Source organism: Myotis nattereri (assembly GCF_964212035.1).
Source record: "Myotis nattereri genome assembly, chromosome: 11".
NCBI classification, from domain to species: Eukaryota; Metazoa; Chordata; class Mammalia; order Chiroptera; family Vespertilionidae; genus Myotis; species Myotis nattereri.
In genome coordinates, this window is record NC_138086.1 from 2,889,198 (window position 1) to 2,905,295 (window position 16,098).

At 46.2% G+C, this 16,098-nt stretch overlaps 1 protein-coding gene across 3 annotated transcripts in view; it reads left to right on the top strand.

The window, feature by feature from the left end:
- Positions 1 to 772: 772 nt before the first annotated feature.
- The window catches only part of LMBR1 (limb development membrane protein 1), a gene marked incomplete at its 5' end in the record, with an annotated part of 123,725 nt that continues 108,399 nt past the window's right edge, over positions 773 to 16,098 (top strand). For 2 of the 3 annotated variants that reach the window (XM_081101868.1, XM_081101869.1), the window contains 2 exons: positions 773 to 997; positions 13,798 to 13,870. In XM_081101868.1, the coding sequence (XP_080957994.1) occupies positions 932 to 997; positions 13,798 to 13,870 (139 nt within the window). The remainder of the gene's footprint in view (positions 998 to 13,797; positions 13,871 to 16,098) is intronic. The other variant, XM_081101870.1, reaches the window with a different exon arrangement.

Genomic DNA, 16,098 nt, shown 5'->3' on the forward strand with positions numbered 1-16,098 from the left:
AATATAAGTAACAAAATAAACTGATGAACTGAGTGGACCCAGAGACTCAAAGCTTGGAAAAGAGTGCAGAATCTTGGAGGGTAGGTGGGGGAGGGTGGGTGGGTGCATGTTTGGCGGTCCCCCTAATAAACATGCTGTCTTGGGTTTGTAGGGGGTCATAACCGCACTTGGCGAGGCGCACATTCAGGCTATCTACGTTTTCCAGGTGGGCAACCCAGGCTCCTTATCAGACCCAGAGAAGCCAGGTTTCCGCCCAAACCGGGTCCTCAAACAAACAACTGCCAGCCGACCTTTACTTGCAGACGGAAAGTTTCTGTGGGAGAGCTCCTGCCCGACTGCCCACAGCTCTGCAGACTGCGCCGGGTGCTGGGCACTAACAGGCATTGCGTTACATGACTAACTCCCGTGGGGCACAGCGCCAATATCTCAGGCCGCGTCTGCACCTTCACCCTCATGGCCGGAGAACAGCCTCCAAGAGCTTCCCCAGTCGCATCCTCACTCATTCCCGTCTGCCTCCGCCCAAGGGGGCATGGATGCAAGCCCCGCCCCCGCCCCAGGCCCCGCCCCTGCCCACAGGCCCCCGCCCACCACCGCCCCCCCCGCAACAGGCCTCGGCACTACTTCAGGCCCCGCCCCTCCCACTATCTCAGGCCCCGCCCCGCCCCTTCTGCCTTAGGTCCGCAGACGCTCGGCGCGCTCCCCCGTCGCACGGCGCCTTTCTCTGACGTAGCCTCGGCCCCGCCCCGCCCCGGGTCGCGCTGTGCCCGCCCTCCAGCCGAGCGGCGGCTCCTGAGGCGGCGGCGGTGGTGGTCGCGGTCCCTGCCCAGCCGCTTCCGCCCGCTGTGGTCCCTGGTCAGCGCGGCGGCCACCCAGCCCCTCGGGCCGGCGGGCGATGGTGCGGCGGGGCGCGCGGACGCGGGCATGACGGAGGATGGAAGCACAGGACGAGGTGTCGGCGCGGGAGCAGCACTTCCACAGCCAAGTGCGGGAGTCCACGGTGAGCGGCGGCCGGGCGCCGGCCCGTCCCTGCGGCCCCCACCCTGTGCCCCTTCCCTGCGCCCCGGCGGCCGCTTCTCCTAGGCCACCTGCGCCGCCGCCCGGCCCACCCCTTCTGCGCGCCCACCCGCCCTCTCCTGCGCGCAGTCGCCTCGAGTCACCTGCCTTCGCGGGCAGCGCTGCGGGACCACCTGCGCCCGCACCGCCTCGTACCTGCGCCCGCACCGCCGCGGCTCTAAGTGGGCCGGTGGCCGGGCCGGCGGGCAGACAGGTGTGCGCGCAGCCCCGCTCCGCCCCTCAGCGGCGGCCTCGGCCCCACTTGCTTTCAGGCCGAAACCTGCTGTGGGTGGGAAGACGGCGGATTGGAGGGGAGGCAGCTCCTCGGGAGGCCACCCTTTCTCGTCCCGGCTCGGTCTGCGCTGCTGCCCGCGGTCCGGAACCGGCGTGGCCTCGGGAGCCTGCTCTGATGCTCTGCCTTTTCATGGTGCACGGAACACAGTGTCGTGCTATTTGTGTTTGCAGGACGGCAAAGACACAGCAACTTCACGCAGTGGCACTGGCCCTTCTTTCTAACTTCTCTCGGATTGTCACACTTGGTTTGAGGTGAAACATTGTGGTTTACAGTGGCCTCATGCGTGTAGTTATTGATCTTGAAAATTGAGAATCACTTTGCCAAGTCATGTTCTGGAATAAAGAGGAGATGCAAAGTCTGAGCTGGTGGAATTTGACACAGTACATTTAGTTTAGTGTTTAAATTGAAGCTAAAATGGCACAGAGGAGTGCACAATCTTACATGAACGGCTTGAAGCATTTCACATGAGATTGAGAAAGGCTGTGACGGGCGTCTGGAGGCCCATCCCTACCCCTTTCCCGTCACTCTAGTCTAGCTCCTGGACAGTAACCCCTCTCCTGGCTTTAATAGGTTAGCGTTGCTTAGTTGTGAACTTGGATATAAACGGAACCTCTTCGTATGCACTGTGTCTAGTTTCTTCCATTGAACAATGTCTGTGCAATTTCTCTGTATTATATGTGGTTGTAATCCATTCAGCTGTAGCTGTGAGATAGTAGCACAGTTCATGTTTGTTTTGCTGTTGGTGCACACTCCCTGATTTTGGCTCCGAATATTCTGGGACATATCTTTTGGTGAACATGGCTGTGCATTTCTGTCAGGTAGATACCTAGGAATGAGACCACTAGGTTACATAGGCTTGCACTTACTAGGTGCTTTTAAACAGTTGGCCAATTTACCCCCCCAGCAGCACTGTAAGGGAGGTGTGCTTGCTTCCCATCTTTACAACACAGTATTTTCTGCCCTTTTTATTTATTTATTTATTTATTTATTTATTTATTTATTATATTTTTATTGATTTTAGAGTGAGAGGAAGGGAGAGGAAGAGAGAGAAGCATCAATCGGCTGCCTCCTGAAGGCCCCCTAATGCTAATTGAGCCAGCAACCCGGGCATGTGCCCTGACTTATTCTTGGAGACCTCTTGGTTCACGGGCAGTAATCTGCCAACTAAGCCACACTGGCTAGGGCTTCTGCCCTTTTAAATATTAGCTACTCTAATGTGTCATAGTATTTATTGCACGAAAGGTTTTACTTGCATTTCCCTGATGATCAATGCATTTGAGAACCTTTTCAAAAATTTATTGGTCATTTGGAAATCTTTTGTGTCTTCAAGTCTTTTTCCCATTAGTTTGTTTATCTTTTTAATATTGATTTACAAGAGTTTTTTATTCGAGATATGATACTTTGGTCAGAGAAATATATATATAGCGACCCCGGCTCCCCCCCCCCCCCCCCCATTGTGTTGATATTTTCTGATGAGCAGAAATTCTTAATTTTAATATGGCTTACTTTATTAATTTTTTTCTTTTATTGTCAGTGCTTTTTAAAAAAATATATTCCATTGACTTTTCTACAGAGAGGAAGGGAGAGGGATAGAGAGTTAGAAACATCGATGAGACAGAAACATTGATCAGCCGCCTCCTGCACACTCCCTACTGGGGATGTGCCCGCAACCAAGGTACATGCCCTTCACCAGAATCGAACCTGGGACCCTTGAGTCTGCAGGCCGACACTCTATCCACTGAGCCAAACCGGTTAGGGCAGTGCTTTTTTGTTTAATGTTCCATTTAAGAAATCTTTGCTTAATCCAAGGTTATGAGGATGTCTCTTGTGCTTTTCCCTAAGTGCTTAATCGATTTGCTCTTCCCATTGAGATCTGAGTTCACCTTACGTGTGCTGTGGAGTAGGAGTCATACGTGTTTCTTCACATGGATGTCCAATTGTTTAAGCACCATTATGAGCTTTGTCACAATTTAGGTAACTGTATATTTGTGGGGCTTAAGTTTGGACTCGATGCTGTTCCATTGGTCTATTTGTGTTTTTTTTTTTTGCTTTATTTTTAATTAATTAGCTATTATGTCATTTGGATTGAGATCTCATGTTATAGTAGCCAGGAGCTTTATTACTTTGTCTATGCCACCCCTTAACTATCACATCAGTCAGGTTTCTGTATGATAACAAGGGGTTAGAGTCAGACTCTATTTAAGAAGGAGTCTCTAGAGAAAATCAAAGGCAACGGGGGCAACAGAAACAAGAACACTAGAGGAAATTCTAGCCTCTGATGCCCACAGTGACATCTGACAGCAAACACAGCCTGACTCACAGCTAGATACATAAAGCCTCACAGTGTAGGTGTACTTACTTCAGTTCTTTTTACCTTATACGTAATGCCTGACTTTCAACAAAAACAGTGCAAGGGATATTAAAAAGCAAACACAGTCTCAAGAGACAAAGCAAGCATCAGAACCAGATTCAGGTATGACAGAGATTTGGGAATTATAAAGCCAGAATTTAAAATAACTGACTAATATGCTTAGGGCTCTAATGGAAAAAAATGCATGAAAGATTTTACTTGCATTTCCCTGATGATTAATGCATTTGAAATGGAAACTCAAAAAGAATGGTAGAAGTCAAGTAAACTGTAATAGAAATGAAGAATGCCTTTAATGGGCTTATCAGTTGACTGCACAGGACCAAAGAAAGAATGAGTGAGCTAGAAGATATGTCAATACACACTGTCCAAACTGAAAAGCAAAGAGCAAAAAAAGAGGTTAAAAAAGGGAACAGAACAGCCAAGAACTGTAGGATAATTACAAAAGGTATAATCTACATGTATTGGAAATGCCAGAAAGAGAAGCACACAGAAAGGAACAGGAGAGAGATTTGAAGCAACAATGCCAGATAATTTTCCTAAAATTAATACAGATACCAAACCACAGATCTAGCAAGCTCAGAGACCACCAATGAGGACAAATACCAAAAAATCTACATCTAGGCATATCATCAGACTGCAGAAAATTAGAGACAAAGAGAACAGAGGAAAGAAGGCAGGGCAACAAAAGCACCTTACAGAATAGAGGATCAAGAATAAGAATTATATCAGATTTCTCTTCAGAAATCATGCAAGCAAGAAAGAGAGGAGTGAAATATTTAAAATGTTAATAGGGAAAAAAAACCCCACATAAATCAACCAACCTAGAATTCTGTATCTAGCAAAATTAATCATCTATAATAATAAAAGTGTAATATGCTAATTAGCTGGGGCTGCAAGGGAAGCCCGAGTCCCGGGTGCCTGCCGATGGCCTGAGGGAAGCCTGGGTCCCAGGTGCCAGAGGGAAGCCAGTGGTGGCAGCAGGGAGAAGGAAGACCTACTCTTGCATGAATTTTGTGCATCGGGCCTCTAGTGTAAATGAAAGGAGAAATAAACACTTTCTCAGACAAACAAACATTAAGGGAAGTTGTTGCTAGTAAAGCTGATACTAAAACCAGATAAAGACATTGAACAAAGGAAAACTACAGACTGCTATCGCTCATAAAGATATTGAGTATAGATGCACAATTCTGCAAGAAAATATTAGCAAGCTGAATTCAACAGTATACAAAAGGAATTACACACCATGACCCGGGGGATGTGTCCTAGGTATGCAAGGCTGGCTCAACATTAGAAAATCACTTAATGTAACCCATTACATTGACAGGACCTTTTTATTTATACACTAGAGGCCCAGTGCACAAAAATTTGTGCACTCAGGGGTGTCCCTCAGCCCGGCCTGTGCCCTCTTGCAGTCTGGGACCCCTTGGGGGATGACCACCGGCTGGCTTAGGCCTGCTCCCTGGAGGATCGGGCCTAAGCTGGCAGTCAGACATCCCTCTGGCAGCCTAGGAGTCTTCGGAGGATGTCCACTTGCCAGCGGGGAGCAGGCCTAAGCTGCAGTCGGACATCCTTAGCTCTGCTGAGGAGGTGGGAGAGGCTCCCACCACCACCACTGTACTGGCAGCCATCAGTCTGGCTTGTGGCAGAGCAGAGCTCCCCCTGTGGGAGCACACTGACAACCAGGGGTCAGCTCCTGCATTGAGCATCTGCCCCCTGGTGCTCAGTGTGTGTCATAGTGACCAGTCATTCCCAGTCGTTCTGCTGTTAGGGTCAATTTGCATATTACCCTTTTATTATATAGGAGAGCCTGGCCAGCCTGGGTGAGGTGCTGATGGCTGTTTGCAGGCTGGCCACAACTCCCAGCCACCCAAGCTCCCAGTGGAGGCTGGCTGGAAGCAGGTATCTGGGATTTGTTTATCTTCTATAATTGAAACTTTGTTGCCTTGAGCGGAGGCCACAGCTGGCTCAGGGCTGGTGGGAAGCTTGGCTTCCTCCATCGCCGGGGCAACCGAGCCTCCTGCTTGCTCTAGCTCCGTGGCTGCTGGCCGCCATCTTGGTTGGGTTAATTTTCATATAGTCACTCTGATTGGCTGGTGGGCATGGCTTAGGGCATAGCGAAGGTATGGTCAGTTAGCATCTTTGTCTTTTATTAGTGTAGATACATGTGGAGATAGGCAAAAATATCTGAAAGGAAAGCTTTCAGCCACTAGCAACTCAATATTCATGTGTTTTAAATCAAACATGGGTTTTTTTTTTCTTGTAAAGCTCTGCAGCAGTGAAATACTGATATATGCTACAACATGGATGCTAAATGAAAGAAGCTAGACACAAAAAGCCACATACGGTACGATTCATTTATATGAAATATTTAGAAGATATTAATTCAAGTCCATAGAAACAGAAAGCAAATTAGTGGTTGCAAAGGGCTAGGGCAGTGGGGTGGCAGTGTATGGGATACATAGGGGCATGGAGCATTGAGTATGAGAAACACTTATTTACTAGAATCTTATGACTTTTAAAAATGCATATTTTTTATTATGTATTTGGTTTGGGTTTACTTTTTCTTTTATGGCGAATTAGTCTCCTAACTAAAGTAGTGTTTTATTTTTTCCTTGCATATTCAATTTTTAAAAATGTGTTTTGGTACTATGTGTTTTTTGGTGCATGCAGATTTTTTCCTCATCATGGCTTACGCCATTGTTCATAAAGTGTCTGACTGTCTTACTTCACATCTTTTGCCTTACATTCAGCCTTGTCTGAGAGTAGAAAAAAATTGACAGCTTAACTTTCTCCTTTGTTAGCATCTGCCTTTTAATAGTTTGTCTCTTTTACAATTATGATTTTAATATGTTCCATATCTAATTACTGTTATTTTTGTGTTTTCCTGCCTTTTACAACATACTGTAGATTTTTTCCTTTTATATTTATTTTCCTGGTCCTTAGGGTAATTTAAGCAATTTTTTAAAATTTAGTTTTAAAATTACAGGTGACATACAATATTATATTAGTTTAGGTGTACAACAAAGTGGTTAGACATTTCTATATCTTACGAAGTGCTCACCCCAAGATAAGTCTAGTACCCACCAGGCACCATCCATAGAGGCCCATGCACGAATTCGTGCACAGGTGGGATCCCTTGGGGTGGCCTGCAGGGATCGTGCCCCAGCTCGCACCCCCAGGCTCGCAGCCCTAGCTCGCACTCCCAGCCTTGCAGCCCCGCAGCCTCGCCGTGGCCTGGTGCTGCCCCCTCACCTGCTCTACCATCCCGCCTGCTGGGCGATCGGTCGGGGCTGGGCCCCTCCACCGGCTCCCCCAGCTCCTGGGAGCCAGGCGACGGCCCTGCATCCTGCTGTTGCCACTGGTTGCCGTCTACGGCAGTGGTTCTCAACCTTTATAATGCTGTGACCCTTTAATACAGTTCCTCATGTTGTGGTGACCCCCAACCATAAAATTATTTTCGTTGCTACTTCATAACTGTAATTTTGCTACTGTTATGAATCGTAATGTAAATATCTGATATGCAGGATGTATTTTCATTGTTGGCGACCCACAGGTTGAAACTGCTGGTCTACGGGGTGATTGGCAGGGCGATTGGGCCCCTGCACACACCTGCCTTAGCCTGGTGCTGTCCGCTCACCTGCTCCACCATCCCTCTGCTGTCCTGCTCTTGTCGGGGCCCATCAGGGCCAACAGCGCCTCCATTGCTGCCTGCTTCCAGTGCCACGTCGCCGATGCCCACCATGTCTGCGCCACCCCCTGGTGGTCAGTGCACATCATAGCGAGCAATTTGCATATTAGGCTTTTGTTATATAGGATTATTAACTATATTTTCATTCCTGTGACTATTTTGTAACTGCCAATTTGTACTTCTTAATCCCTTCATCTTTTTCACTCAGTCTGTCTCCCCTCGGGCAACTCTTAGTTTGTTGAAAGAATTATAATTTTAATTTTAGCTATTGTAGTGGTTAGCTTGTAACTTTAAAGGATAGAACTGAAAGATGGTGGCATAGGTAAATGCCTGTACTTGCCACCTCCCACAACCATGTGAAAATTACAATTAAAATACAGAACAACCATCATTCAGAACCATCTGAAAGCTGGCTGAGTAGAGGTCTTACAACTAGAGAAGTAAAGAAGAAAGCACATTGAGACTGGTGGGAGGGGTGGAGGTGCAGAATGGGCTGGTCTGACACCCACGTGTGGTGTGTTTTTAATCAGGAGGGATAGCTTGGCCTCAGAGGCCTCCAGTGAGGAGCAAGGGGTCCCAGCCCCACACCAGACCCCCAGCCGAGAGTTCCAGTGCTGTGAAGAGAAGCCCTGCAACTTCAGGCTCTAATATCCAGCCGGGATTGTGGCTGAGTGACATGGAGGCTACTGGAGACACAGACAGTTCCTCTTAAAGAGCCAGCACACAAACTTACGTGGTCCTGCTCCCTCTGAGCTCCAGAGCTGGATGGCAGCTTTGGGGGATCCAAGGACATACAGGTAGGAACTGGATTGTTTGGCATCAGGGCAGGAACTCAGCAGCGGCTTTCTCCCAGATGGGTGCTTGTAGGGATCATTGTTTCTATGCTGAGAGCTCCCTTGTCGCAGAGCTGACTGGTAGCCATATCTACATTTCCATCAGCCTGGCCCACACTGTTCACTTTGCCCTGGTGATTCCCTGAGACCCTGCCCCATCCAATTTGCAGCCCCACCCAAGCTGTTTGTAAGGGCCTTCCCATATGAATGGCCTCTCTTGGCTCAGGCTTCAGACTTTTCTAAAATCTCTTAAACGAGTAGCAGTTGGCTTCATCAAAGACCTAATACAAGCCTGCCTTGTTTCACAGGTTGGCCTTGCCTGGGCACTTACAAGCCTAACACAATTAGCTCCTGCTGGCTGGCCCCAGGCAATGGCTGACTTTGCACCTCTGGGATACCCCAGAGCCAGTGCATCCAGTGGACAGCTTCAGACCATACCAGATTTCAACTCTGCCATCCATAAGTGACACACTCAAGGGATAGACTCAGTGAGCACCAAAGCTGCACTGAAGCAAGTCCTACTCCATAGGGGTGTCTCCTGCACAGTAGCTCTTCCACTATAGTCACAGCTAGTCCTCACAGCCAGTTGAACTGGAGGTCAATTCCTCCCAGTGACACCAACAGCAATCAGGGCTCAACTACAACAAGACTGTGCACACAGCCCACACAGGGGTGTACCTGAAGTGCTCAGCTTAGGTGACTGGGGAGACTGAGCCATTGGGCTCTATAGGACACTAACTACACAAGGCCACTCTACCAACTCCAGGAGACATAGCAGCTCTACCTAATATGTGGAAACAAACACAGGGAAGCAGCCAAAATGTGGAGACAAAGAAATATGTCACAAATGAAAGAACAGGAGAAATCTCCAGAAAAAGAATGAAATGAAATGAAATGGAAGCAAGCAAATTACTAGATACAGAGTTCAAAGCAATGGTTTTAAGGATGCTCAAGGAACTTAATGAGAATTTCAAGGAATTTAGTGAGACTTTCAAGGATCTTAGTGAGAACATCAAAAACATGAAAAAGGACCAGTCAGAAATGAAGGATAATTTACAGGGAATCAACAGTAGAGTAGAGGACACCAAGAATCAAATCAGCAATTTGGAATATGAGAGAGCAATAAACACCCAAACAGAAGAGCAAATAAAAGAAAATAAAAGAATCCAAAAATATGAAGCTAGTGTAAGGAGCCTCTGGGACAACCTCAAGCATACAACCATTCTCATCATGGGGGTACCAGAAGGAGAAGAGAGAGAGAAAGATATTGAAAACCTATTTGAAGAAATAATGACAGAAAAGTTCCCCTACTTGTGAAAGAAATAGACTTATACTAGTAAGTCCAGGAAGCACAGAGGTTCTCACATAAGAGGAACCCAAAGAGGCCCACACCAAGACACATCATAATTAAAACGCTAAAGGTTAAAAACAAAGAGATAATGTTAAAAGCAGCAAGAGAAAAGCAGTTAATTATCTATAAGGGAGCACTCATATGACTCAGCTGATTTCTCAACAGAAACTTTTCAGGCCAGAAAGGAGTGGCAAGAAAAATTCAAAGTGATGAATAGCAAGAAGCTACAACCAAGATTACTCTACCCAACAAAGCTATCATTTAGAACTGAAGATCAGATAAAAAGCTTCACAGACAAGAAAAAGCCAAAGGAGTTCATCACCACCAATGCAGTATTACCTTAAATGTTGAAGGCTATTCTTTAAAAAGAGAAAGAAGGAGAAGAAGAAGAGGAAGAAGAAGGAGAAAAAGGTAAAAAATATGAACAATAAAATGGCAGTGAATACATATCTATTGAAAATTGAATCTAAAAATCAAAATAAAGGAACAAAGAATCTAATGAACAAATAGACTGATAAATAAAATAGAACCAGAGGCATGGAACCATGGAGCAGACTGATGTATCTCACAGGGAAGGGGGGAGGGGGGTGGGAAGAGATTAACCAAGAATTTCTATGCATATAATATGCATTCCTATGGACACAGACAATAGGGTGGTGAAGGCCTGGGGTGGGGCGGGAACCAGGTGGAGGGAGGCAATGGGGGAGAAAAGGGGAACATCTGTAATATTCCCAACAAGAAAGATGTTTTAAAAAAGCATACTCAATGTCTCAAATTGTTTTGATTTAGCAACTTTAAAATGAAGCTGTATGCATTGGCTTTCACTTGTCTTCTCTTCCATGATTTTGTTAGAAATGTGTTGGTGGTTGCAGTCCTTGAGCCATTGGCACCCATCTAACTGAGCCACCCGGCCTTGGCGACAGTGTATCTTAAATGTATTATTAGGTTACTTGTTAGCATCAGGACTAATGGGGCTCCAGAGAGGGCTGAAGAGCCTGTCCTCTGGGTCAGCTGGCACAGGACAAGCTCCCTGTATGGTTTCTGCTGGCGAGCTCCCATCGCCTCGCTCTTCCTTCCCCGCGTCTCCTCCAGAACCATGAGGGCCTCCTCTCCTTGTCACAGTTTCCTCCTGTCCGTGGGTAGGTATTTCCTGTTGTCCCACCTGCTATCAGAGAACAGGAGGTGTCTTTGGTCTTGCTTGCATTTCACGCATCTTTTGGGTCTGTCTCTCTGCTGAAGACACTCATTTAGGGGAACTGGGGAAACAGTCCAGCCAGGCCTGTGACGTCTGTTCCAGTTGTATTTTTATTTCCGAGTGAGGAATATGTTTGCTTTTGTGATTGCTAATCTCGCTTCTGCCCTTGAATGACTTGCTTTCTATTAGTCTTTTCGTTCCATGCCACGCACTTTAGTGCCTTGATTTCCTTTTGGTGGTTAACTTTCATGCCTTCTCATCTACCACTTCTGCACTAACTCCCCAGAATTCCTGAAACTAATAAAAAAAAATCCCAAACATCCCTTAAGCACAACCATCTACTTCTCCAGCTCCGTTGCTCAAGTTCTTTTATTGCAGCTGCTTCTCCATGGGATCCTCCGCTCCCATCCATCACCCATCCTGGTTTCTCTGGTCTCTGGTGTACTTAGGGTTCATGGGCAGTCATTTCACTCACTCTTGCTAATGCCTAAACCTGTGTTGCTCAAATAGTGGCCCAGGGATTTCTGGGCATTGGTGGTTAAATCCCTGGGGCAGATGAGGTTACCTATGCAGCTTGTGGAATGAGAATCGATATCTGGTTCAGCCCAGGAATCACAGAGAAGGATGACGTTTAAAGGCTGGCAGGAGGGGGAACCAGTGATGTTGCCTGGGAGCGCAGGAGAGGAGGAGGAAGCATGTGGCTTGCAAGTTGCTGCGTGGAGGTTGAGTGAATTTGTGAACTGGGCTGTTGGGTCGCTGCTGACCACTGCCAGGGCATGCCGAGTTGGGCAGTGGGTGTGAGGTGACACGGCTGGCTGGCAGAGTGAGGGAGGTGGAGTGTGAAGTCTGAAGGTGTAGGCTGTAAAGGACATCAGATGTCTGCCTGCATTGGCCTCAGCTCTGGGAACCAGGCCACTTGTCAGACAGTGCCCCCAGGCCTCCCATGCTGCTTGGAGTTCTGGACTAGTGGGCCTGGAACTTTAAAGGCTATTTCATCTTACCGTGCTGCTCTTGTCTGGTATATTTCTCTACTCCATTTAATCTCCCACTCTCCATGAATTTGCTTCCATTTCGTTGACAACACAGAAGCCACCAGAAGAGAATATTTTGGTCTCCACCACTCACGTGCTTACCCACGCGCAGCGGCACTTGTATGTCTGTCTCCTGCTCTTCCTCCTCTTCCTGCTTCTCCTCTCCCTCCTCTTCCTTTCAGGTGGATTTTATACCTAGTCCCTCACCTTGGGCTCATTTCTTCAGCAAGTCTATGTTTTTTTTTCTCACATCAGTGATTTCTCTTTCCTGGCTATTCCTAGAACCATTGTAACTTTTCCCAACGTAAAAACTGCTCATGATTTCCCAATTCCTTCATATCTCCTTTGCTTCCCGTTATCATAAAACTCCTGGCAGAACTGTCTGCTTATATTTGTTTCCAGTTCTTTCATCATCAGCTTCGGTCAGGCTTTGCCTTCCAGCCCTCCAGATCTCTATGCTTTGCCCTCTCCTCGCCTATGACTTTCCTCAGATGTCACCTTGTTAGTGAGGTGGCCCTCACCCTCCTGGTACTCCCTGTCCCCTCCTCCCGCACTGGTTGTCCTCTGACACTCTGTGGACTGACGCATTTATTATCCGTTTTCTTACTGGAGTGGAAACTCAGTGAGGCGGAACTCGGTTGTGCTCCTGCTGTGCTCTCAGTTCTTGGGAGAGCACCTGGTGTCTGGCGGCCCACAGTGCGTACTTGCTGAATGAAAGAGTTCTGGTCAGCCCCGTCAGATTCCCTTGTCATTTGATCTCTCTGGCTTTGACCTCTTATTTCACAGTGTTTCTGGCCAGTGACTTCTCCCATTGCTCTTCCAGCCTCTGGGACTTGCTTTTCATTGTAGACAACGTGCTGACTTCTTCTGTTTACATTTCTGCACCAATAACTGCTGCCCCTTTCTGACCGTCTCCCACACTGGGGAGGCTTAGGGAGGAGGTGGTGATGGTGGTACCTTCTCTTACCGGCCAGGGCTCCTGTGGGCTCCCAGCAGCAGGCTGTCCTGGATGCTCCTGACTGCTCCTCTGAGTCACTGTCAGTATTGTTTCCTGTCACTGTCCGCATGTAACGGGAGAACTTTGACAGGAGGCTCATAGTGGTCCTCTCCTCCTCAGTTTGTCATTCCCTAGGTTATTAAACTGAGGTTATTAAATAAGGCATGTGGCCCGCCAGCCGCGAGTTTGACATGCTTGCTATACAGTATATGTCCATCACGCAGGTCCAAGGTCGCTCTCAGTTACACACTACCAACTGTTGCTTAGAAATCCACCTATGGGGTGCTCCCTAGACTTCATCATCACCTGAATGCTTTGATTTGAGAGTCTTGAGTCTTTTACTATAGTCCCTGCACTGATGAGCCTTTCTTTCCAGCACACCTGGTCTTTGACTGTGACAAGATCTGTTTCTGGACCCATCCTTGTGGCCTGTCATGTCCCAGATCTGATAGAAATGAAATGGAATTTAATATTAAAGCCTTGTTTAACTGCTGTTTATTCTGATATGTGGTATGCTTATCTAATAATTATTGTCACATTAATTAGTGATGCCTCTGTGTGTATAACATGTTATACCATTTTCATACAATAGACTGTTGTATTGCTCTCTCTGGTGCTGCCAGTACACCTTTTCTATGTGACCAGAGCTTCATGTTATGTTTAAACATTTGGAGTGGGGGGCGCTGGTAGCCTCTACCTGACTTTATTTTCAGAGTTGTCAGTGATGTCCTGGTTTTTATATAGTCACATGATTTTGAAAACAATTTGGTCAAGTTATGAAAAGAAAAATCTCCACTGAAAATGGTATTAAAACTAGTTCACGTAAATTAATATTTCATCTAAACTTAATATTAGCAAAATATTTAAAATGTTCACTTTGTAATAAATCCTTTTTTTCTATAAATACCAAGGATGTATTGTCTATTATTTAAAAAAAGATATGCAAAAAATGTAAATGATGTGTTAAATTTGTTCTGTTTCAGATATGTTTCCTTCTCTTTGCCATTCTTTACATCGTTTCCTATTTCATCATCACAAGATACAAGAGGAAATCAGGCAAGTAAAACATGTAATGGAAACTTTGATTTTCATGCTTGGTGGTCTAGGCCTGATACAAGGCGCCACAGTGCCCGTCCGTGTGGCACTGTATTCACCATGCCCGTGCTGAAGCAAGCAGTTGCCTGGGACTAAGAGCACTAAAATAACCGCCAGGGAACCTGACTACTGTAGGGTCGTCCTCTTAGGCCTTAGCCCTTGTTTGTCACATTCTTAGGGCCCAGCTAAGAATAGCGCGGGCCCTTTCGTTCACTGGAAATTCCTGTGACTGGCTCTGAATTTGAACACACTCAGCCCCATCCCATTGTTGCTCTAACTACCAGAATACTTTTCTTTCTCTAAAGCAGGGGTGGGGAACCTTTTTTTCTGCCAAGGGCCTTTGGATTATAACGTTTGCGGGCCATACAGAATTATCAACTTAAAAATTAACCTGCTATATTGGTCAGACATTTAATTAACTCACTCCGAATGCCTTGCCAGGGCCACACTGAATGATTTCGCTGGCCTTATACGGCCTGAGCGCCCGACGTGCCCCTGCCCCCAAAGTGATACAGAATGTATCCCTAACCCCATATCCTTTCAGTATTTCATATATAGGGTGTCCCAAAAAATGTATACACACTTTGAGTGACTATAAAGTCAGTGTTTATTAACATAGAGTTCATTTTAAAATTTAAAAGAATCTATAGAAATGAATTTTTTTTTTTTTTTTTTTTGTCAATACCTGTTTCCAAACTGATGACCGTTCTGGTCCAGGCTCTGCTGATAACGCGAAGCAATGGAATTGCAAACATCAAGAATCATTTCATTGGGTATTTGTGTGCCCTCAATTCGTTAACTGTTGCCGGTTGTGTACTGTAAACCTTATCTTTTATGTATCTCCACACAAAGTCTAGTGGATAAATTTTCTTTGTTCAAAGCTTAGTTGGCTTCACATATTTCAAATCAGTTAAACCTGAAAAGGAGTGGAAATTGAGTTATCAGCTGTTAAAGTGTGTATACATAATATACACTTTGAATAATTATAAAGGCAGTGTTGTACTTCAACTGCATTTTTAAATCCAGGAGCATTTAGGATGAATTTTCTTTGTTCAAAGCTTAGTCTGGCTGAAAAGAAAGAAACATCAATTGAGCCAGCAGCTGTTACAGTGTGTGTACATGTTTTGGGACATGCCGTATATCCTGTCTCGCCAGAGGGACCACTATATCTTTATTCTTTTTTAAAAGAACTTTTTGCTGCTTAATAATTCACAGATTTTTGTGCCAGGGTTTTATAAGCACCTAAGCAGTTACCTCACTGCCGTCTGTTAAATCTCAGCTGTTTTCCAGAAATGACAGGATCTTCTGCCTGTGATGTTGTGCTAATAAAACTAGTGCTGTATGAGTACTGGGGTTCCATATATCGAAGGTCCCTTGCATTATGTTAGCCTGTCGCACTCGTCTGTCAGACATTTGAAAGCAGTCAGGGACTACTCTTTGCTCTGAGATGTTACTTTAGAACTTGGCTCTGTGACGGCACTGACAGACTCCTGGGATTCCGTAATCTCTCAAAATTTTGCAGACCTGGGATCCAAGACAGTATCTTAGCTAGTTTCAAAGATGTTTTGACATCAGATTTCATAGATTATGGACACAGAAGTAGAGCGGGGGAGAAAGAGAGAGAGAGGGTGGGGGGAGGTAGGCGATATTAATGACTGAATATAAAGCAGTGTTTTAGAGGAAATTAGGGATGATGAGCAGGAAAAGTGGAGGTTTATTAGATGCTTTTTTTGAGTAATCAAGGGGAGGAGGTGATGAGGACTCTGGACCTAGTTGGCGGAGTGTTGAGATGTAATTGACAAAAAGCATTTTTTAAGGTTTGATGGTTGATTGGAGAGGGCACCACAGTATAAAAGTCAGTTGTGACTACATTATTTTGTGGTCCCTTTGGTTGTAAAGCTATTTAGAGCAGCCTGTAATTCGGAATGGAGATTGGACTATGAGAATGGCCCAAGCGGGCCATTGGCAGGGAAGCAGGTGGGCACTCAGAATTGCAGAGGCCTGCAGAGAGCCTTTGAGGACAAGCCCCTAGGCATTGGGGGGACAGGGGCTGGGTGTTGTGCAGTGTCCTTGTAACTGGGTCAAAGTTTCTTGGTAAGTTTACATGGGAGGACAGAGGAGATGGCTGGCAGCCGTGATGGGGGCTGAGTGAGCACCGGCAAAGCGGACATATTCTTGTATGTACCTTG